Here is a 21,703-nt window from a genome sequence, read left to right as displayed (position 1 = left end):
AGAGCTGGCCTGTGGCACAGTGAAGGTGAGACCTTCGCTGTCCCCTCAGAGGAACCCTGCTGACCCAGCCCTTGCAGAGGTGCCCCGTGGCTTGCTGGCCTGTTTGGGACTGCTCCGTCCTGCGGTGTGCCTGAAAATTGTTCCAAACAAGCAAATAGGAAACCATAGCACCACCGATGAGACCAGGAAACATGTTTGCGTGGAAATAACCCTATTAGTTTAAAAAAACGCAATATGCAGAAGCAAAAAAAAAAAAAAATCCCAATAGTCTGCAGTGGAGTGAATGCTGAATGTTCCCAGTAATGGCTTTAATTCCTGGAGGTTGCAGAGGGATTCATCTGGGACAGACATCAGCAATGGGGTAACTCAGGAAAACCCCCACAAAAAGGGCCAGCAGTTAGTGGGACTGGCATCCCCTGCCCCAGCCTTGTCCCCAGCTCCCGGCCGGACTGCTCCCACCGCTGCTCACATGGGTGGTGGGGTGGCGAGACCCCCAGGTGCTCACACCACCCCTGCAGGGCCTGATGCGTGGTGGCCCAGGACTGGGTAGCATCAGAACTTGTCCCCTCTTGGGGCTTGCTGGCCCTGGACAAACCTGAAGAGCAGCAAGAAACTGCCCAAGGGAGGAGGTGGCTTTGGCTGTTTTCATTTAAGAAGGGCTTGGTTTTGGAACAGCTTGGAAAGCCACCATTCCGGCATTTTGGGAGGAGTAGCCTCCCAAGCTCCCTCTGTAGCAAGACCAGGTTTGCAGGGAAAGCCACCAGCTCAGGCTGTATCAGGGCTCAGGCTGGCACCTCGACCCATGGGGCTGCACCCTGCTCCCCGTGGGGTCCCCACCGCTTGTCCCCTGCCCCAAGCTCTGTATTTCTGACCCTGAGGGTGAAGCTGAAAGTGTCCCCAGTGCACGGCCAGGTTAAAGGCTGGGAGGGCAATAAGGAGCCCATGGTGCGATCTCTTTTTCCTACAAATGTACCCAGGACATTTTCCATCCCGTAAGTAAACACACGGACCAGTTGAGCAGAGGGAGACAGGATGCTGCCATCCCAGCCCAGAGCCCCATTCCCCCCCAGCCCTGCACGCTGAGGCTGCTCCAGGAAAATCCTCCCCTCTGGGGCAGCAGTGACAGACGCCAAGTCGCTTTGGGACCCACGTGGCTTTAGCCCCTGGGAGAAGCCAAGGGTGCACACAGAAACAGTGTTGGAAAAGAAAAGGAAACAAAGAGCATAAAATGATCTGCGAGACTCCAATTCACTCTCAGGGGTGCAGAGGGCGCCTCTGCCACATACAGCACTGAGAATCATACAGAGCTGCAATATAGAGATCTTTCTATGTATATATTTATAGGTATGTATATATTTATAGTGCACTGCATTTAAAAGAGCCGGGCCTGCTTCTTCAGCTCGTTCCTCTTCCACAGGGCCAGGCGGTCGAACTCGGCAATGGTCATACCGAAGATCTGGTAGAACTCCTCCTGGGAGAGGTGGCGCTGAGGAGAGAGGGGATGCTGGGCCAGGGCTGGGGACCGTGGCCACCACCTGGGGCCAATGGCCACCACATGGGCTGTGTGGCTGGGGAGGGCATGCGAGGGGGGCCGGCGGCATCCCCTGCCCAGCTGGGTGTGATGGGGTGCTGCAACCCCCATCAACGCTCACTAGGCAGAGTGGGAGCACCCAGATGCCTCATGCCTTGGGCACGGGAAACAGCTCTGCCCGGCCAGCACAGCAGCAGGACCACCGTGACAATGTGGTGGCACATGCATGCTCCTGGGGAGCTGTGAAGATGCTCCTCACACGTCCATGAGCCCCTCGCAGCCCCACACCGCCTGCCAGAGCTAAAGGGACAACCCATGGGACCGAGTCCCTCTGAGCCCCGAGGAGATTGTCCCTGGTGGAAAAGGCTCTCCTCACCTCTAACCGAGTCCTGTCCACATCTTTGGGCAGCTGGTTCCTCCCCCTTGTCTTCACCAGGAGCAGCTCATAGGGGTATATCTGCACGAGGACAGGAAGACCATGGGGTAGCTCCAGAGCCAGAAAAGGACAGTTAGGGCACACATGGCAATGAGACCTTGGGGGCGACCAGGACAAAGTCTTCCCCCGCCATGTTTAGCAGGTTTTGGGAGGCACAGCTGCCTCCAGCGCTTAGATGGGACAAGACAGAGGGGGTACTTGCTCTCAGGGTGACGCTAATCCACCTTAAGTCACCTCAGTGGCTCTGGAATAGCCTGCTCACTCTGCGAAACCAGGAGTGACCCAGGGACAAGCGTGAGTAGGGAACCACACGCACAATCACCCTTCTCTGTTCCTCACCCAGGAGACAACTGTGCTTGGCCAAGTGCTTGAGACCCTGGCAGGAGGTGAAGGACTCTGGTCCGAGCCCCACAGTCCTGGGACAGGGCTGTCAGCTGGGGGATGAAGGTAGGATATTGTGGGCATAGGACTAAGCTTCCTCCTGAAGGGCCTGGGGACACACAGACATGTCTCTGGGACTCCCTCTGGGTGGTACTCGCAGCTCCAGCTGCAGCTGCTCCTTGGAGCGGGAGCATCTTACCTTGTACTCTGTAGAGAGAGAGAAAAGACAGGAAAGACATGAGTCACGCTGACCCCTCCACTGCCAGGATCCTCCCCCGGGGCTGCAGGGACCCCCACCTCTCTCCCCTCTTCTCCCTCCGGCCTGAACCTCGCTATCCCCCTCTACTCTGCACTGGTGAGGCCACAACTGGAATACTGCGTCCAGTTTTGGGCTCCCCAGTTCAAGAGGGACAGGGAACTGCTGGAGCGGGTCCAGCGTAGGGCAACTAAGATGATGGAGGGACTGGAGCACCTCCCTTATGAGGAAAGGCTGAGAGAGCTGGGACTCTTTAGCCTGGAGAAGAGAAGGCTGAGGGGAGACCTTATTATGGCATACAAGTATCTAAAGGGTGGGTTTAAGGAGGATGGCGCCAGACTCTTTTCATTGGTTCCCAGTGACAGGACGAGGGGCAACGGGCACAAGTTAGAACATAGGAAGTTCCGCTCAAATACACGGAAAAACTTCTTTACGGTGAGGGTGACAGAGCACTGGAACAGGATGCCCAGGGAGGGTGTGGCGTCCCCTTCTCTGGAGATTTTCAAGACCTGCCTGGATGCAGCTCTGAGTAACGTGCTCTGGGCAATCCTGCTTTAGCAGGGGAGTTGGACTAGATGATCTCTAGAGGTCCCTTCCAACTCTGAAGATTCTGTGATTCTGTGATCCTGTGATCCAGAGCTGCCTGTGGTGGGGTAGGCAGCCCCACAGCATCTGGCACCATGCCTACAGGGTCCCCTGCCCACGCTGCTTCCCAGCCCCGCAGCGCCTTACCTCGCATCCCCCAGTTGACTGCGTTCGTGCTGTCGTAGTGGAAAAGCTCGGCACTGGGAGGCTGCAGGTGGGACACAGGGAGAGAGGAGTGAGAGGGGACACCCTCCAGACACGCAGCGCAGCACCTCCCATGGCCCCAGCAGGGAAGGGACCCACCCACCCCAAAGAAGGACCTACTCCCACACACGGCAGTGGGGAAACCGAGGCACGAGGCGGTGAAGTGACAAGCCCAGGTCACACGGAGGCAGTACCAGATCTCCCGATCCCCAACTGTCGCTGCCCCAGGGTACAAAGCAAAGCTCTAATCCTGGGAAGCAACACCAGAGTCCCTCTGAAATGTGCCTGGCAGGGTGTTCAGGCACCTCTGTCCTGCAGTGCCTGGACAAGGCACTTTGGTCCCCAATAAGGGTCATTTTGGATTGGCACAGACCAGCAGTGACAGCAGGGATGCAGAGAAGGGGGGAGCAGGACACCCTGGTCCTGAAAGGGGGCTTTGAGGAGTCTGAGGAGAACGATGAAGGGTGCAGAGACGCCTGGCAGCAGCAGAGCACAGGCAGGAGGCACTTACCCTGTGCAGCCCGTTCCTCCTGTAGGCAGGGAGGGACGCCGACTTGGAAATGAGGGGATCTGCAAACAAGCCACCAAGGTGCGTAAGGGAAAAGGCAGAGGTGAGCCCCACACTCCAGGAGAGCACGCCTGGGCTAACCTACCCCTGTGCTCCCACATCCCTGCCCAGCTCCAAATTCACCCAGCTCTGTCTCTTTCCAGCTTCAACCCATTTCCAGCCTGGCTTCTTCCTGTGCTGAAATCCCTCTCCCCAAAATCCCTTTCCCACAGCAGCTCTCCTGCCTCACCCTTCAGCTCAACACAATCTCCTCTCAGTTTCTCTGACCCGTCCTCTCCTGGCACTGCCACCAGCTCTGCCCCGGTTCAGCTCCACCCTGGCCCAGCCTTTCAAGGGCTCCTTCTTCTCTTCCCTTCGTTGCCCCCCCAGTCCCAGCATCTCCTCCAGCTCAGGCTCTGGACCTCACAGCCACGGGGGATCAGGCTGTGGGCTCACACACTCACCGCTGTCAGCCAGGTAGTGTGTCCGGGGAGCTGCAAGGAGAGCAAAACTGGGTGTCAGGGAGGACCGAGTGTCCCACACCACGCAGAGGTGCCCGTCTGCCAGCCCCACGGGTCCTCCTCGAGGGTCCCGGGAGCCCAGCGGGGCTGAGGGGATCCCTGAGCATCCCCGAATAGCCCCAGCTCCGTGAGGGCAGACGTGCCATGAGGGAGGAGGGCATGAAGCGGGCAGGGGTGTCTGTGCTGCCAGGCTCCCCAATGCTCCCGGGACCCCCTGCAGCCCTGAGGGGAGGGGGGCCAGGTGCCCTGGGTGCTGCATAGTGGCAGCACTGCAAGCAAGAACGGCAACGCTGGGGACAGCCAGCAGGTCTGGGGTGCCAAGAGATCCCAGATGTGCGGTTAATGAGGAGGTACACAGGCAGTGAGCCTAAACCAGGGCAGCTGTGCTGTGAGATTTCCGAGGAACCCTTCGACCACCTGGTGAGGCACTTCACCAGGCTGCCCAGACAGACTACGAACACCCACCGGGCGATGCCCCATCCCAGCCAGGGCACAGGGAACAGATAGAGTCCTCCAGAGAGGAAAAGAGCCTCCCAAGCCCAACTGCTGTGCCCAGCACTTCTCCCACCACCCCTTCCCAGTCCCCTTGTTCTTCCCTCTCCACCCCCTGCAAACTCCCGACAGGGGCTGGGGCCACTGACAGACGGACAGGGTTGTCCTTACAGCCGTTGAGGGAGCCCTCATAGCCAGCCGTGTGCAGGGCTTCTCTGCTGCTGGCCGAGCTGCGCGGGGGCGTCCAGGGGTCTGTGTAGGAGTTGGACCGAGCCTTCATCTCTTCCCTCAGGATCAGCCTGCCGATGCCACTCTGGATCTGGGCAGGGAGGGAAAGCCACTTCACGTCCCACCTTTCCCTGCCCAGCCCTCCCTGACCGCTGGCACATCGTGGTAACGATGGCACGGCACCTCCTGGCATGGACTTGGCATCTCCCGTCTGCTCCCTTGACCCCAAGAACAAGGTGCCGGGGTGGGGTGCGCTCCCTCTCCTTCAGGCCCCGTGTTGCGGGTGGCCAAGGGGGAAGAGACGGCAGAGGGCAACAGGGATGGTGGTGGCTCATTCTTGGGTGGCGCAGCTGGGCTGAGCCTCCTCCCCAAAGTCAACCACCATGGAGGCAGCTTGCTCCCGGCTGTCCCCTGCCAGGAAGGCAGGGAGATCACTCACCTTGTGCATGCCCCGGTCGTACCCGTCCTCCTCACCTCCCGACGAGAACCTCCGGGCCCGGGGGGCTGCAAGGAGACACGTGGAGGGGTCAGATGGGGATGAAGGTGGAGGCAGGTCGAGAGGAGACACTCCCCAGCTGCATGGGAACAGCTGAGTCCCAAGGACTGCTAGGATTTTGGGGTCGCTTTGGCAGGTATCTTGGCCCAACCCCAACTTTGGGTCCAGACCCAACTCAGAGGGGATTCCCTCCCAGGGAATGGCCGGGTTTGGGGGCAGGAATGGGTTTCCCCCAGGCTATTGCGGGGCTGTTACCTTTGGGGGAGCCTTGGAAGGACCAGTACTCCGACTCGGAGTGGTAGTACAGGTCCGGGGAGTAGGCAGGGCTGTACTTGGATGACTGTGCGATGTCTTCGCTGGTTTTGCTTTTTGTGGCTGCAGGGAGGTTGTCTGCGAAAGGATGAGGCAGAGCTGTAACAAGGACCCTGACTCCCACCAGCAGGACTTGCAAAGATCCACCCCAGGACGAAGGCGAATCCTCTTCCCTCCCCTCTCCCCAGTGGCCCCCAGCAATTTATGTCCGGGACAGCACAGAGCAGAGCTGGGAATAATCCATTTTCAAACTGCTGACACCTCCTGGAGACAAGGGTGCAGAGGCAGACAGTGGGGACAGTGACAGGCAGAGGGGCCGTTGGGAAGGGACCTGAACGGTTCAGAGCCTGGAGGACCACGATGAGCTCTGGCTCCTGCACAGCGCCCCAGCCCCAGTGCCACTAATCTCCCCGTGCCCCAGGCTGTCCCATCACCCAGGGGCTACGACTGCACAGGCGGGAGGGGACGCAGGAAGGCTCCGTTCTGGCAGGGGAAGGGCTCTCAGACGTTACAGCCAGGGGAAGGCGGCAGTGGGCTTTGCAGCGGGGGGAGCAGAGGGGTGACCCCGGCAGCTCCGGCTCTGGCACGGCCACACACAGAGCTCTGCACGGGCTGGGGACTGAGCCTCGGCAGCACACGTGAGAAACCCAAGGGTTCCTTCCCCCAGAGGCCAGGAGACCAAGGGCAGGCTGTGTGGCAGAGCCATCCCAGCACCCCAGGCGGGCGCAGGGGACCCTGCCAACAGCAGCTACTTACAGCAGTGGGTGCAGCCAGCAGCGGGGCGGTGGGAAAGGAGAGCCCAGGGAGAGAGAGGAGACACAGTTACTGCTCAGCAGAAGCTGCTGTCCCTCTACACACAGAAGCAAGCAGGGACAGTGCAAGCCAGCCCCGCTGGGAGGCACCAAACACCCCTGTGCCTCCCCACCCCAGCACCCCCAGGTCTGTTTCACCCTGGAGCGTCCTCCCAGGATGAGCTGTGATTTGTCTCCAGGGCTCCACACGAAACTGCAAATCACATTTTTCATCCCTTTCTGAGGCTGCTCTGCCTCCTAGCACCAGCAAACAACAGCCACCCTTGTCCCCTCTGCCACCCCTCCATGGCCTCGCTCCCCCTCCCACAGCTATCTCTGTCCCCGGCGCCGCTGACAGCCTTCACCTCCATCCCTCACACCAGGGATGTGGTCCGAAGCTGCATTTTTCTCCCACTGAACCCTGCACTCTGCTGCCTGGAGGGGAAGCAGGAGCATCACCAAAGCCCAGCACCCCAACATCTCCCCTTGCCACCTGCTCCCACCTCCCACCCTGCCCCTAAACACAACTCAGACAGCCCAAGCCCCGCACTGGTACCCTGCCCCGCTCCCCCCACACAGCAGAGCCCGGTGTGTGGCGGGCGGACCCTACCGTGTCGCTTATAGATGGGGGGTTTCCGGTAGATGTTACTCTCACCAGCAGCTGGTGGCAGAAGAAAGAAAGAAAGGGAAGAAAGAAGGAAAGAAGGGAGGAAGGGGAGGTCAGCATGGGTGTGCTGAGAGCAGCCAGGACAGAGGTCCTGCAGGAGATGCTGTCCCCACACGTTTCCGTCACACAACCGCCTCTGGGTCCACACATCCCATGGGAGCGCAGCACCAAGCCACGGCTCCGGGACGGGCAGCAGGAGCGCGGTCCCGGCGCTGCCCTCGGCAGCGGTGTGCACGGAGGACATGCAGTGAGCGCCCCAGCGTCAGCATGCACCGCGGGGTGGCCGGCACAGCCAGGAACCACCAGCCACCCCTGCCAGCCGGCAGCAACGCACCACGGCTTGCGCTGGTGCAGGCTCTCAGGATGCCAGCGCCTGGCAGAACCACCTGCAATCTACCTGGGGTGAAACAACATCAGCCAAAGCCTCTTTCCGCAGCGGAGAGAGAAAAGAGCGAGCTGGGAGGGAAAGCGAGCTGGAGCCCGGTGCTGAGAGCTACAGCCCCCGCACAGGGGCCAGGCAGCGGAGCTGGCGGAGCAGGGAGGGGGCCATCCATAAACCACCGACCGTCAGCAGGAGGGCAAGGCAGGGCAGGCGGTGGAGCCAAACCCTGGCAGGGAGGGGATGGGAGCAAGGGACCATGGTGGGGAGCCTCTGGGTGTCCTCACGGTGCTGTCCCAGGGCATCAGCTACACACTGTGGAAGGTTCCAGGCTTTGGAGAAGGACAAGGGCAGTGGGAGATGCCTACAGCTGAGCAGGGTGGTCTGGGCTCTGGCACCACTGCACGTGCTGAAGGATGGATGGGCAGCTCTGCCTGCTTCCCTCCCCACTCTCCCCTTCTGCCCGCTCCGTCCCCATCCCCGTGGGCTCTGTGTGGCTGGGAGTGGGTGGTGGCCCTTACCTGGTGGCCCCCTGCAATCCCTGCAGAAGGGGAGCAGGCATCTGGCAAGCCCAGAAGACTCTGGGGGGAGGGAGCAGCGGGCCCTAGGGGGAGTATAAAATAGTCATCTGTAGCGGATGGGTGCGGAAAGGCCTCCGGCAGACACGCTTCGGCTCGTGATCCTGGGAGGGGGGAGGCATGGGAGGGGGCAGGTTCTCTGCAGGGGACTCATCTTCGTGTTGGGGGGGTGGAGGAAGGTCAGGGAAGAGGAAGAAGAGGGATGTTGCAAGGATCAAGCAAACTCCAGGCGGCTCTGGGACGTCCGGGTGGTGATGGGGAGGGAGGAGGATTCAAGCTGCAGGTCCTGTTTATGGATGGCCTTTACCAGGGGTAGATCCTGCTGCCAGCTGGCTCTAGGCAGGCGGCGGAGCTACGCATGCGACACAGGGGGGACGGCACATGCGGGCATGCCACAGACACGGCGCTTCCCCAGGGACCGGGGTGCTCCAGAGCCTACCTGGGATGTGGAAATGCTTGGGTGCTTGGTATGAGGTTGGAGTGGAGGACCTCACATCTAACTGGCTATAGTAGGGGGAGCTGCGCCCGCTCTCGGTGCCTACGCGGTGCCGAGCAGAAGCAGCCATAAGTGACCGAGAGAGAGAACAAGAGGCAGAAGAAAACGGGTGTTAAATGCAGCGGTGTTAGAAGAGCGGGTGGAGACCCACGTGGTGGGGGTGAGGGGCACGTGCACCAGTCCGTGGTCCAGGATGGGGCATGATGGAGCAGGGGGAGGTTTCCCGCATCTCCTGAGGAAGGTGAGATGCAGAGGAATCCCCGTGTGCGGGTGCTGTTAGAGGGCAGCAGGCTGCCCCGCTGCCACGAGAGGAAAGCTGAGCGTGCTGCAGAGGCAAACAGTGACGGGCCCTTGGCAGTGCAGCGCAGGGGTAGCTCAGGGAATGCGGGACCTCCGGACTTACTGACCTCGGATTATCCCAGTTGTTCCTTCCCGGCTCCGAAGGACAGGAAACACGGCACAGATACACTCTGCTTCCCCCCCAACACGCTCCAGGGTGTGCACACACGTATGTGTGTGTATAAGGATGCCCCCGTGCAGCACTGGCTGGGCACAAGCACTCTTGTGCACATCCCTCCCAGAGCTACCAAGCCAACTAAGGGGTCTTCACTGGACCTGGGGGTCACCTCGCTCCCCACCCCATCCTTCATGAGCCCCAGCTCAGGTTTGAGCCAGGACAAAGCCCACGTTGGCCTCTCCTCGCTGCTTGTGAGATGAGAGTCAGGGAACTGCAGGATGCGCACAGCAGAGTTGGTCACTGCCCCACAGCTCCTGCTGCTGTCAGCCCCCCACAGACCCTCCAGGCCTCCTGCCTGCTTGCCAGAGGAGGGACCACTGAGGTCCCCTGCGAGAAGCAGGGGACAGTTTGATGATCCCCATTCCACCTGGGGGTCTGCTCTTAGCCCAGCCTGGGGTTGCAGCTGAAATCCTCACCTGAGCGGTAGAAATGGTGGGGGGACCTCGGGATGGTGGGGGACATGCCCTGGCGGCTGTAGGTGGGGGAGTCGATGTAGCCAGGGCTGGAGGCTCGCCTCTGCCGGGTGTCAAAGCTCTCGTAGATGTCCTGGGGACCGGGAAAGGTGTGCAGAGAAGCAGAGTTAGAGCTGGTGGGATGAGGGATGAGGCAGGTCAGTGCCTTGCCAGCCCTGTGGGGAGGTGTCCCGTGGCTGAGTGTCCCTGTGCTTGTGGCCGCCCAGGAGGGTGCATGCTCTGCGGTGTGACAGGCTGGGCAGCATGCGTGTCCTCTGTGGCTGGAGGGGGTCCCCAGGCTGCTCTGCCTCCCCACCACCAAAGCACAGGCAGCGAAGCCCGAGGTTTGGGACCAGGTGACGGTGTCCAGCCAGAGGATTTCACCTTTTCCCTGGAAACATCCCTTTCCCCTGAGCTTGTTCCCAATTTCCAGTGTCCCCCTCCACGGGGCAGAAGCCATACTCCGGGTCCGCTCTGCCAGGGAGGGCTCCACACTGCTCTCCCCGGGGCCTGAAGGACAGGACCCTCCTGGAGGTTCCCCCATCTCCCCCCACCCTGGAACAGCACCTGGGCAGGGGGACATTCCGCAGACCCCCAGTGGTCCCTGGGCAGAGGGACACCCTGTGGTGGCAGCAGGTGACAGACCCCTCGCTGCCCGCCGGGGGCATTACCTGTGAGTACGGGGAGAGGGTCCCCAGGGACTGGAGGCAGCAGGAGGCAAAGGGGGGAAGAGAGAGAGAGACAGCACACAGTTAAGGGGAGCAGTGAGAGATCGAGGTCCCACAGCAGCTCGTCCCACAGAGCTCCCATCACAGCTGCCAGGCAGCGAGGGGCACAGCCAGAGTGAAACCATGGCAGCACGCCGGGCAGGGAGCCCGTGGCTGGGAGGGCGGCTGGCGTGAGGATGGCACCTCCCGAATCGGCAGCCTGCGCCCCTCCTCGGAGACCTCAGTGGAGCCCCTCAACGCATGCGGCTGCAAGGGGGGAAGGCTGCTGCGGGGCCATGGCCACGCTGCCTGCACTGTCACTGGGTGAACTGGAGGGAGGCAGGCTTGTGAGAAGCCTTGGGACTGGAGATGTAAGAGACATTACTGCTGGCCATTACAGAGTCCTCTTCCAGGACCACCTCAGGTTCCCCCATCTCTGTGTGAGCTGCTCAGACCCTCTTCTTCCACAGACTTACTGAAATCATCCAGCCCAAGCCTGCCCTGGGGAAGAGCAGGGCAGGGGAGTCCCATGCCACATGCTGCCTGGGCATCATCTCATCACACGCTTGCACAAACGCACTGACCGAGCCCCCTCCCACCTCCACCCGACAGGGGCAGCCCTGCCGTGCTCCAGAGATGCCATGCCAGGGCTGGGTGGCCTGGGCCAACCTTACTCCCCACTCCAGCTAACGGGGAGCAGAAACCTCGCGTGTAGGACGACTGGCTGCCGGGGCCAGGCTCTGGGCTGCGCCATTGGGCTGTCCTGCCAGCCATCTGTCCCTCCAGCCTGAAGGGATGCACGCGTGCTGCCTGCCCTCCTCTCATGCAGTGGGCTGCGATGGGTGAGCTCCCTGAAATCTCGCTCCTGAGGGTGACATCTCCTCCCCCGCTGCACCGTCTGTCCCTGCACGTCGGGCTTGTGGCACAGCGTGGGCAGGGTGCGGCGATCAGCTAAGGTCGCTGGTTTCCTTCTTACCCTACAGCAGCAGCATCACAGGTTCCCTTCCAGCCCTCTTCCCAGTGTCGGAGAGCCTCCAGGAGAGGTCTTACCCTGACTCCTGCCTCCCTGCAGCATTCCCACTGGAGCGAGCAAACCCGTATGCAATTTCCCCCACTGCCCCAGACTGGGGCCCAGCTCCCTGCACAGCCCAGCACCGGGCGTATCGAGGCTCAGTACCTCCCCATAGCTATATCTCTCCAGCGTCTCATCCGATGTATATCTGTGATAGGGCTCGTAGGAAATGAGGTCGGGACGCTGCACTTCATAGATGGCTTTAATCTTGGGAAGAGCTGCCAGGTCTTTGTAATTAAGGATCTCATTATCCACTTTAGCCTAGGGAGAGGGAGAGACAGAGACAGGGAGACAGAAAGGAAGAGGAGGAGAGAAAGAAGGGGAGGCTGGAGCACACAGTGCGGAGCCGGCACAGAGCAGAGAGAGCCCACCGTCACACCAGCAGCAGAAGAGGTAAGAGGAGATGCCTGAGAGGCAGCAGCAGGAAGGGGCAGAGGAGCTGGGAGGGTAGGACTGTGTCCCTCCAAGCGCTCCCGGTCCGTGCCAACAGCACTGCCAGCACAGCATGCTGCTGGGGCGAGGGGGCACGGCTTGTCCATGCTGTCCCCAAATGCTGTGCTCATCCCTGGGGGACACCTCATGCTGCAGAGCAGCATTGGGAACTGTGGCTCCCTTCCCTGGGGCTGGTGCATTTGTTGTGCCCCACGCAGACGAAGGGCAGAGCTGTACTTACGCAGATGACACGGTTTGGGGAGCCGATGCTGGAACCAGGGGGCGAGATGGAGGTTTCTGATGTCCTTCTGTGCTGTGGAGGCAGAAAAGCAGAAGACAGGTGAGAGCACGGCAGGGAGGGACCCCTGAGCAGACACAATGCAAGCAAATTGTTGGCTGTGGGGCTGAATTTCACTCAGGGTCCAGTTTCTCTGCCCCTTCATCCACTTGATGCCAGTGCCCATGGCTGTTGCAGGCTGTCCTGCCATCCAGCTTTGTGTCCTGGCCTCTCTTAGGGCCAGATCTGGAGTCTGGCAAGTGGCTCGGCAAGACCAGTGGGCAGCTGTGGCAGTGGCCAACCAGGCACAGAGAGAGAGAGCGAGCAACACCTCGAGGGGCTGGTGAGGGGGCTGCTGTGCTGCAGCGTGGGCCGGTGCCAGCCAGGAGGCAGGTCCCCACTAACAGCCTCTGCCATGGCCACCTGCCATCCTCTGGGCAGCAGGGACGGAGCTCGTGCCAGCCTCCGGAAGCCACCCTGGGCTTGGGCATTGCCACAACAGTTCACCTCCAGCAGGGACTCAGGGACAACATCACCTGGGACGTGCCACCGCTCGGAGATGCCCCTCACCCTGCTGCCTACCTTTAGTTTCTTCTCCGCTCTGGCTGCCTGCTTGCAGATGGGGTGCCACACTTCGGAGCCTGCAAGGCAGCAAAGGGAAAGTGTTTCAGCTCCGTGCACAGCCCAGCCCTGCTGCTAGGGATCCTCCAGCTTCTCCTGCCGTGGGGGAGTCCCATCCTGTCCTTGCCGCCCCCAGCACCGACCTGCAGCCCGCGGTCCCCAGGGAGGACGTGTCAGTGCTCTCTCCAGCAGCAGCTGCATTGAGCAGCCAGTGCTATAGGAGTGCAGCCCCTGCGTGCTGGGGGGGCAGCTCCTGGGGGGGGACCCAAAGGAGCAGGAGGTAGGAACTGGAGTCTCTCCATGGGGAGCAGAGGAGAAGGGAGGCGGTGAGACCGAGACCCGAGGATGCAGAAGTGGGGTCACCTGCTGGGTCCCACTGGCTTTCCTGGGCGCTTTCTCCACTCCAGCGCGGCCACAGGCACGTGCTGACTGGGAAGGCAGGGCAGTGGGGACAAAACAGCTCCCAAGCACTAAGATGTAGTGACCAACGCTACTAGACTGGGACAGCAAACCCAGGTGTGGTTTTGGCCCAGCCCAAGCAGTGCTCAGCCAGGCAGCTCCTGCTGGTTAGACACTGGGTAACACTGAGCTCGGGGCACCCACAGTCCCCCACGCCCTCCGGGATGGCACCAGCAAAGCCACCAAGCTTTGTCCAGCTGTGTCCTGGGACAGATGCTGAGCACGCTCATCCTGCTGCCCATGACAGGGCCTTGCTGGGACCCCGGCTCTCTCAGTGCACAATTCCCCCTTTGCCACTCACGGGATCGTTAGTGACTCAAGGCGACAGGCAAGCACAGGTTACTGAGAGAAAACAAACCCTCCCTCTGTATGGAAATAGTCCCTAAGGCAGCTCTAGGCAGGGATGAACTCCGTGCCAAAACCAAACCCAAACCATCCGGCTGTGCCAAGTGAAAGCCCTACTCCTCCGCTGCTGCTCGCAGCATAAACTGGATGGGGGGAGTTGGGGGCGGTGGGAAAAGGGTCCTGGACCACCTCCCCTGGGACTGGGACAACAGGGAGCATGTCACCCTGCACCCACCCCAGCCTCTATTCGCTGGGTGCAGGCCAGGGACACATCCAGGCGTGCCCGGCAGCACCCCCCAGCTGCGCAGGGAGCCTCGCAGGGAGCAAAAAGCTACCGTTGAGGAACAAAGTCTCCTCCAGCTCAGTGGCAGGGAAGGTTTCATGGAAATAAATGATTGCTGCGCGGCCCAGGAAGAGCGCAGGGGCTGGGGAGCAGCAGAGAGGGGTCTCTGGCATTGCGGGTGGGCACTGGGTCTCTGCTGCACAGAGACACCCTTTTGGCACTGATCGCCATGAGGACCCAAACGGCCCCACAGCCATCACACCTCTGGGCAGCCATGGACGGCTGGTCCACGCCCCGACACGGGGCAGGGGAGTCCTTCCTCGCCGCAGCAGGATCCCTACCTGTGAGGTACATCTCCTCTCCTTCCGTGAACATCTGGTGGCAGCGGACACATCTGGCACAGGTGGGGTGGTAGTGCTTCCCTCCTGCCTGCAAGGGCGAGCAGAGAAGAGGGGTCCCTGAGCAAGGCAGGACATGGTGACCTGCTCACAACCCTGAGGGCGAGCGGCCCCAGCATGACTCACTGCTGCAGACAATGACAAGGTGAGTGGGGAAAAACTGCTCAGGGTGGCCTTGGAGACCACCACAACACACGGAGGAAACCAGGGACCACTTCATCACTAATGCTTCTGACTTGCTGGATTACGAGTCAGACTGGGAGCCTTCTGCTCCCCTCGAACTGTCCAACACACAGGAAAGCAGAGACGGGAGGTCCCAAACCCCCAAGGAAGGTACCCCTACAAACCTCATCCCTAATAAATTGTCCTTGGATTCTGGAAATAACTGAGACCCTCAGCCAAACAGCCATGCTTTGCACCAGCTCCTTCCCTTTACAGAGCTTTGAGGAGAAAACAGCAAACTTGGCCTAGGATGTCGCAGCAAGGAAGCAATAAAGGGAAAAGACGGGTCCCAACGATAAACCTCATAAAGCGTAGGCTCCTCTTGCTGTCAGATCCTCCCTGGCCACCATTGACAGCCCTTCTCCTGCTCCCTCAAGAAACTTTTCTCCTTCTGTGGAGCCATGCCCAAACTTTGGCACTAGTGACGTGCTATTCCCCAGCTGAGCGGGAGCTGGCCTGCTCCCTTTGCTCTTTGACAGGGATAATAGCTTTAATTGGTAGCTTGTTGCCACTCAAAGTGTCTGCTAGCATTTCAATTACAGGTTCATTTTCTGGGCTGGGACCTGGGAGGCAGGAGCTGGCTCAGGGCAGGAGGAATCCAGGCTGCACTGTTAGAACTCGACCCCAAAGGACATTTTACTCCCATAATAATCCAAGAGAAGAGGAAGGATAATTTAAGGTGGCAGAAGGAAGACGAGGCTCTGGCTGACAAAGGGGAGGGTTATGACAGAGGAGGATCAACAGGAAAATCTGCTGTTGAGGATAACTGAGAACCTGCCAGGTGATTGCCCATAAAAATCAACCTGGAACTCCATGTCCTTGGGGCGCAGACGGCAACCAGTCGCTTTTTCCCCTCCAGTTTATGCCAAAAATGAGTGGAAGGTTTTAGGGCAGGCAGGGGAGATGAGTGGGAGAGTTTGGACCCCTCTTGCTCTCATTGCAGCGCGCCTCAGCCCAGGGAGGGGACAGCCCTGCACCCCCGTGCCAGCTGGCAGCAGCCCAACCTGCTTCTGGGCTGGCCCAAGTGAGCCCACAACCTAAATATCCCCAATTCACACCCAAAAGCTTGATAACAGGGCCAGAGAGTCACCGGTGGGAGGGCTGCAGAGACAGACCTGCTGCAGAGGAGCAAGGAAGAGCTGGCCCCAGTCCCCCAGGAGGGACGGGAGAGGTCCCTGTGGGAGCCCCAGCAAGCAGCCACCTTGAGCCCTAGCCCAGCCATAGTGCCCCACGGTGCCGTCCTGCCACGGCAGAGGGTCCCTAAGGATGGCCAGTGCCTCCTGCTCTGCCGGAGCCCCTGGGCACAGAGCCCTGCGCGGGCACAGCGCCATGCCAGCACCCATCTGCAGCAGGCACCCACGGCAGGCACGCCGAGCCGCATCAATTGGAGGAGACGGACATAAACACAGGGAAAAGAGATGAAAAATAACCCAGCGAAAGCCCAGCTCCTAAGTACCTCAGGCCAGTTTGCCCGCAGTTCCCATCGCTTGTATTTCCAGCTGGCTAGAGACAGCTAATGCAGGGGACAGGAGGCCCTGATGACTGGTGTGCCGCCTCCCCCCGTCCCTCTCTGAATCTGGGATGGTTTGATGCTCTTGGACCCTCCTAGTTCCCCCAAAGCCTTGCTGTGCTGACAGTAAGGAAAAAAAACCAAAACCCCACATCTTTTCCTTTCCTATCTAGACTATATGGGCTGTACCAGAGGTCAGACCGCGCCAAAAGGGGATGCTTTGCAGATCAGGGTGTGGGTGTGGAGGGAGGCTGGCTGCTCCACCAGCCCAGTCCCACCTTCTCCAAAAACCACCCAACATCTCAACACCCACCACTCTCTTAAGGACCAACTCTCCAAAACACGCGCAAACCTTGTTCCTTTTATATTGCTTAATATTACAGCTCGTAAAAGGCTGGTAGAGGCTGCAAGGGAAGAGATCTGCTTGTTATCACTTGTGGTCCCTTAAAGACTCATTAATCATCCAAGCCTGGTCGCACAGCTCGGAGTGGTTGGGAAAGCCCGGAGGCTGCTGGGATAGCATGAGAAGGCTCCTTAAGGCTTAAAATTATTTAAAGGCGCCCGTTCCATTTTGCGCTCTGCTGGAGAAGACAATTAAAGCCTCTGGTTTTACAGGAGACGGTTCAATAGCACAAGCAGGCATGCACCCAGGGAGGGTGCGCTCAGCCCTGGCTGGGGGGGGGGGCGAGGGGGTGCCTGCAGCACCCACGGGCTCCATGGCGATCCCCCTGATCCCCCAGCACAGCCCCCTGGCACACAAGGCCGATGCTCCTCTGGGCTCTGTGATGGCACCTGCGAGGAGGTGGCACCTTGGTTCTGCCCACAGGGACCTTCTGGAGCTGAGGCACATTGCTTTGGGCTCATTAAGAGTCCCAGGGCTCCCTGGTCTGAGCGCAGGTGGGGCAGGAAAGGTGCTAAAGCAAGATGATGGCCATTCAGAGCATCTCATGGGATTCAGCCAGCCTCTTCTCACATCCCACCAGCGTTGGCCAGCCACTCCAGACAGGGAGAGATGATGCTGCGAGCAGAGCCTGGGATGGAAGGCACAGGGAAGAGGCAGAGGACAAAGCTGGAGGGAACGTAGAACTAACGCTGGGAGAACCACCAGCAGAGACAGAGGCAAGGGCGAGCGGGGAAGGCTGCCTCCTTGCCACCGCCCAGGGCTGTCTCCAGCTTGCAGGCAGGCTGCCACCACCCGCAGCCTGTCATGCCCTGCAGAGCTGCGCTCTGTCCGTCCCATCAGACGGGCAGCAGCAGGAACATCCTATGCTCATCCTGACTCCACTGTGGTTGCACCAAGTGACGAAAACCCCGAGAGTGGTGCAGCGAGGAGGCAGCGGTGCCTGAGGGTGCCAGCCAGGCTGGCAGCACAGCCTCCGAGCTCAGGGCAGGGGTGCCAGGTCCTCTCTGGCTCCTCTCACCCGCCCTCATACACTGGACATCCCATACCATCCATTGCCCAGCCTGCTCGCCCTGCTGGGGTGGCTGAGGATGCTCTGTCCTGGCATGGGGTTATCAGGGACCAGACTGCCCAGGGAAGCAGCTGCAGGGATTCAACCTCCGGAGACCCCCTGTGGCTTCACCCTGCTCCGCTCAGATGTTTGCTAATCAAGTGGCTCCACGATGGGCAGCCAGCCCACGGCAGCCGCTACAGTGCTGAGCTCATGCTCACCACAGCCAGTGTTGGGATTGCTGCCGAAGCCTGGAGTCAGCAAAAAGCCTTCCCAGGCAGAGGCAGCTCCCTGAAGAGGGGGAAGATGCTGGAGGGCTTCTGGCACCCAGCTCCAGCTTTGTGAGAGGTGCCCTGGCCAGGCTGGGTGCTTTCAGGCCAGCCCAGCTGGCAGGACCAGAGGGGGTGACCACTTCTTGGTAGTCTGTGAGTGAAACAGGCTGGAGATGTCCCGGAACAGCTCTCGACAGGCTGGAGACCTACACAGCCACCACCACTCCAGGCCCAGCACGCGCAGTCTGGCTCACTGTGGAGCCACAGTACCTCTGATTTTGGGACAAAGCTTCCTATCACTGCTGTCTGGAGATAAGCAGGGGTGTGGGTGCCAACGCCACCCACATCTTCCCTTCCCATGAAGGGAAGGTCTCGGGAGTGACTGAGAACACTTTCAGCATTGCTCTGTTTCTACACCACCACAGCCCAGCCCCACGGCATCAGCAGGGGGTCTAAAAACCACAACAGGTTTAATTCTGATATCTTTCTCTCTGCCTCCTGAGCCTTTAGTTTGCCCTCAGACCAGATTTTCCGGCTTTTTCTTTTCCCCTGCAAATGTTGGGGCAGAAACAGAAAGCATGACAGGACACCTCACCTCCAGGAGCAGGGACCACAGGAAGGACCTGACTGTCTGGCTGACAGAAGGACCAGCCCTGACGGACCTCTCTGTCCCTCCCCAGCAGCAAACCCTGCTCCCTCCACCCCTCCCACCGGTGCAGCTCCACCATCACCCAAAACATCCTCCATGGCCACCTGCATCCATGCCTTGCTGTGGGATCCCCGTGGGATCCCTGCATCCCTGGGTGGCTCTGCCAGAGCAGCTTCTGCTGGCCAGCAAGGTGATGAGCAAAGCTCCCTCTGGATTTGGCCCAGGGCAGGGGACCCCCTGCTCAGGTGGCTGCCCTGCGAAGGGGTGTGCTGCCCGTGGGCAGGGTGCTGCAGCCCCTTGTCTGGGCTCCTCTGCAGCAGGCAGCCGCGTGCTGGATGTGTTTCCAAGGCAACAGGCAGGCTGCCTGCACAGGGATGCACTCGGAAGGTAGGCTGGGGTGAGAATGGTGGGGACACTCCTGAGCCAGGCACGGCAGGAGCTGGTTAAGGCTAGTGTCCCCACATCTTGGGCTCCAGACATGTCCTTGCACACCCAGGCCACCGCGCATTCTGGCTGCTTCTGGAGCTCCAGTACCCAAGCCACCTCTCCAAAGGTCTGCAGCATGGTGGTGCTCCTTCCCCCACTCCCACCTTCCAGAGAAGGTGGTCAGACTGTGTCCACACACCACCCCAGCAAGAGCCATGGCCCCGAGAGACCAAGGGCAGCATGACATGGGTGAGGGATGATGAAACTCCCACACCTCCCCAAGGCATGCAGCTCTGGGCAGGACGCACACGGTCTCTATTACAGACCAGGACGGGGTGGCCATGGCCCCGCGACTCACCTCCAGGACCCTGCCGCTGATGTACCGGTCACAGGTCTCACACTTGATGCCGAACTGAGCATGGTAGTCAGACTCGCAGTACGGGATGCCATCCCTTCGGGAGAGGAAGGAGAAGGGGGTGAGTGGCGAGAGACCCGGGCTGGGCACCCCCTCTCTGCAGCCCCAGCCCCGGGGGGCACAGCCTGGCAATGGCAGGCACGGCCAAGCTTGCCGCCGGCACGGTGGCACTCACTTGCTGATGTACTCGCCGGTGAGGATGATCCCGCACGTTTGGCACTTGAAGCAGCTGACGTGCCACTGCTTCTCCAGGGCCAGGAGGGATTGGCCTTGCTTGATCTCCTCCTTGCAGCCTGCACAGTCTGGGGGGCACAGAACGGGGTGGGGGGTGTGGGACCACCGCAGCTCCCCATTGAAGGGCTCGGCAGCGTGGCAGGAATGCCCACATCTGCAGCCGCACACCGAGGGACCCTGGTTGTTTAACCTGGTGCACCCCTTGCACCCCGAGGAAAGCCCTGCCCCAGAGAACCCCCTTTTCTAGAGGATGCTGCTGTTATAAACACCCTGCTCCTGAGACCGCTCCAGGGGCAGCCCCTTGGGGATCATTTCTTTATGGGGAATCTGCCACCTGGAGAATGTCTTTATGGAGAATCTGCCGCCTCTGCTTGTTCCCAGCAAAGGAGCCAGGAGGACAGTCTCCTGCTGGAGCTGGGACCTCTGAGGCACTGCTGGCACCCAGCCACCCTGACCGAGCACCGGCCATGGCACAGAGCCGGGTCTCCCTGCCGGGCGGCGAGCTTGCGCCAGGGCGAGTGCATGGCCACTGCTGCCCTGGCAGATCCCTGGGGGCTCCCCTCCGGGGCGGGAGCGGTGGGAAGTGTCGGGCAGCCAGCGCAGCAGAGGAAGGGCTGTGCTCTCCGGCAGCCGCGTCCGGCCCCGCTGCGGTATTTACGAGACTCCCTTCCTTCCCCACTTCCCCTGGCTCCCGTCAAGGCTGGGAGCAGGAAGCACATGGGCCTCGGACCCCTGACCTTGACTCCTCCTCGTCCTCTTCTCCCCCTGGGCAGCAGGTTTGCCCGGATGGGGTTTCTCCTTAACCCCCTCCCTGCCGCAGGACCAAGGAGGAGCAGCAGCGCGGCACAGGCAGCCCGAGCAAGCTTTTCCACCCTGCTCATCCCCGGACAGCTTTGCACCACGTCCCTGCCCACTGGACAAAGCTTGAGGGAGGAGGATTTTTGACTCCTGGCAAAAAGCAGGCTGGCCAGCTGGGCTGAGCCGGGATCCATTCCCTCTCTCACACAGGTCCTGCTGGTTTTTGAGATGCTCACAGGGCTGGGGCCGCAGGGAGAGGCTCAACGTCCTTCTTCCAGAGATGTCCTCCCTGCAGAGGGCTCCAGCTGGCAAACCTCCTCTGCCATCCCTTCTGGGAGGCCCTGCCAGGGCCACCTGGGCAGCAAGGGGCACACGCAGGCAGCAGGCCACATCTGGCTGTTGCCTGCAGCTGCCTGTGAATAAAGCATGGTGCCCTCGGGTGACCCTGCGCTGCAGGCTCCGGAGGAGAGCCAGGGAAGGGGATGGGAAGGGAGAGGAAGGCAGGCGAGAGGCAGCGTGTGGCTGCCCTTCCCCTGCCTGCTGCCCCAGACCTGCTGTGGGAGACAGTGGGGTGCTGTCTGCTGGCCACAGCCTGCTCTGGGCCGCTCGGGGTGCCCACGGAGGAAGATGGGGGAAGCCCCGTCCTCTGGCTGGGGCTCATTCAAACCCCACCACATCTCCAAACTGCGTTGAGGCCATGGTGAGAGCTGGGGGAAGACAGCTTGGGGTGGCTCCCAGGGACCCATGAGCAATCAGTAACTCAATCCAAACAGCCACCACGGTGACCAGGTGACAAGGATCACGGGTGACACCACAGTCCCGCGTCCAGCCCTGGCTGCAGGACTTGGCCCCAGGCACTGATGCTCCAGGGCTTGCTGAGCCGCAGCAGCCAGGGCCCCCACCTGGCCCCCCCACGGCTCAGCCCGCCGACATGGCAGGGCTGGGCACCATGGTGTGGCACAGCTCCCGGCTGTCCCTGCCCTCTGCCCACACACTGTGCCGAGGCGGCTCCCCGGGCACTGACAGCAGCAAACATGGGGCACACGTGAGACTGCAGCACGGACGTTAACGCTGCAGCCCCCTTGCCCCAGACACGGGCTGAAGCGAACCCCACGTGCAGCAGCTCCATGCTACAGGGATGCCCTGCCAGCACCCACAGGATGCTTCAGCCTGGGGCTGAAAGCCACCGGCAAGGAAAGGCTGGGAGAGGACAAATCCTCATGAGAGGGGAATGGCATGAAGAGAGGAACAACCTGGTGTCAA

The 21,703-nt window shown here is 60.8% G+C and overlaps 1 protein-coding gene across 5 annotated transcripts in view; it reads right to left on the bottom strand.

Moving 5' to 3' along the window:
• Positions 1-1,201: 1,201 nt before the first annotated feature.
• Positions 1,202-21,703, bottom strand: part of ABLIM3 (actin binding LIM protein family member 3) — a 56,622-nt gene continuing 36,120 nt past the window's right edge. The window contains exons 5-23 of one of the 5 annotated variants that reach the window (XM_054217755.1): positions 19,584-19,710; positions 19,352-19,445; positions 14,407-14,494; positions 12,940-12,998; positions 12,322-12,393; positions 11,754-11,909; positions 10,541-10,570; positions 9,834-9,963; positions 8,844-8,942; positions 7,391-7,441; positions 5,933-6,067; positions 5,621-5,685; positions 5,125-5,272; positions 4,405-4,434; positions 3,905-3,963; positions 3,337-3,397; positions 2,548-2,555; positions 1,908-1,988; positions 1,202-1,486 (exon numbers count right to left, since the gene is read on the bottom strand). In XM_054217755.1, coding sequence (XP_054073730.1) covers positions 1,373-1,486; positions 1,908-1,988; positions 2,548-2,555; positions 3,337-3,397; positions 3,905-3,963; positions 4,405-4,434; positions 5,125-5,272; positions 5,621-5,685; positions 5,933-6,067; positions 7,391-7,441; positions 8,844-8,942; positions 9,834-9,963; positions 10,541-10,570; positions 11,754-11,909; positions 12,322-12,393; positions 12,940-12,998; positions 14,407-14,494; positions 19,352-19,445; positions 19,584-19,710 — 1,607 coding nt within the window. In that variant the 3' untranslated portion in view covers positions 1,202-1,372. Of the gene's footprint in view, positions 1,487-1,907; positions 2,556-3,336; positions 3,398-3,904; positions 3,964-4,404; positions 4,435-5,124; positions 5,273-5,620; positions 5,686-5,932; positions 6,068-7,390; positions 7,442-8,843; positions 8,943-9,833; positions 9,964-10,540; positions 10,571-11,753; positions 11,910-12,321; positions 12,394-12,939; positions 12,999-14,406; positions 14,495-19,351; positions 19,446-19,583; positions 19,711-21,703 lie in introns of all 5 variants that reach the window. The other 4 variants (XR_008468903.1, XR_008468902.1, XR_008468904.1 and 1 more) reach the window with 4 other exon arrangements.

The sequence above is a fragment of the Rissa tridactyla genome, chromosome 11, assembly GCF_028500815.1.
Source record: "Rissa tridactyla isolate bRisTri1 chromosome 11, bRisTri1.patW.cur.20221130, whole genome shotgun sequence".
NCBI lineage: Eukaryota > Metazoa > Chordata > Aves > Charadriiformes > Laridae > Rissa > Rissa tridactyla.
The sequence above is the reverse complement of the archived record's forward strand: the minus strand, read 5'-3'. Positions and strand labels throughout refer to the sequence as shown.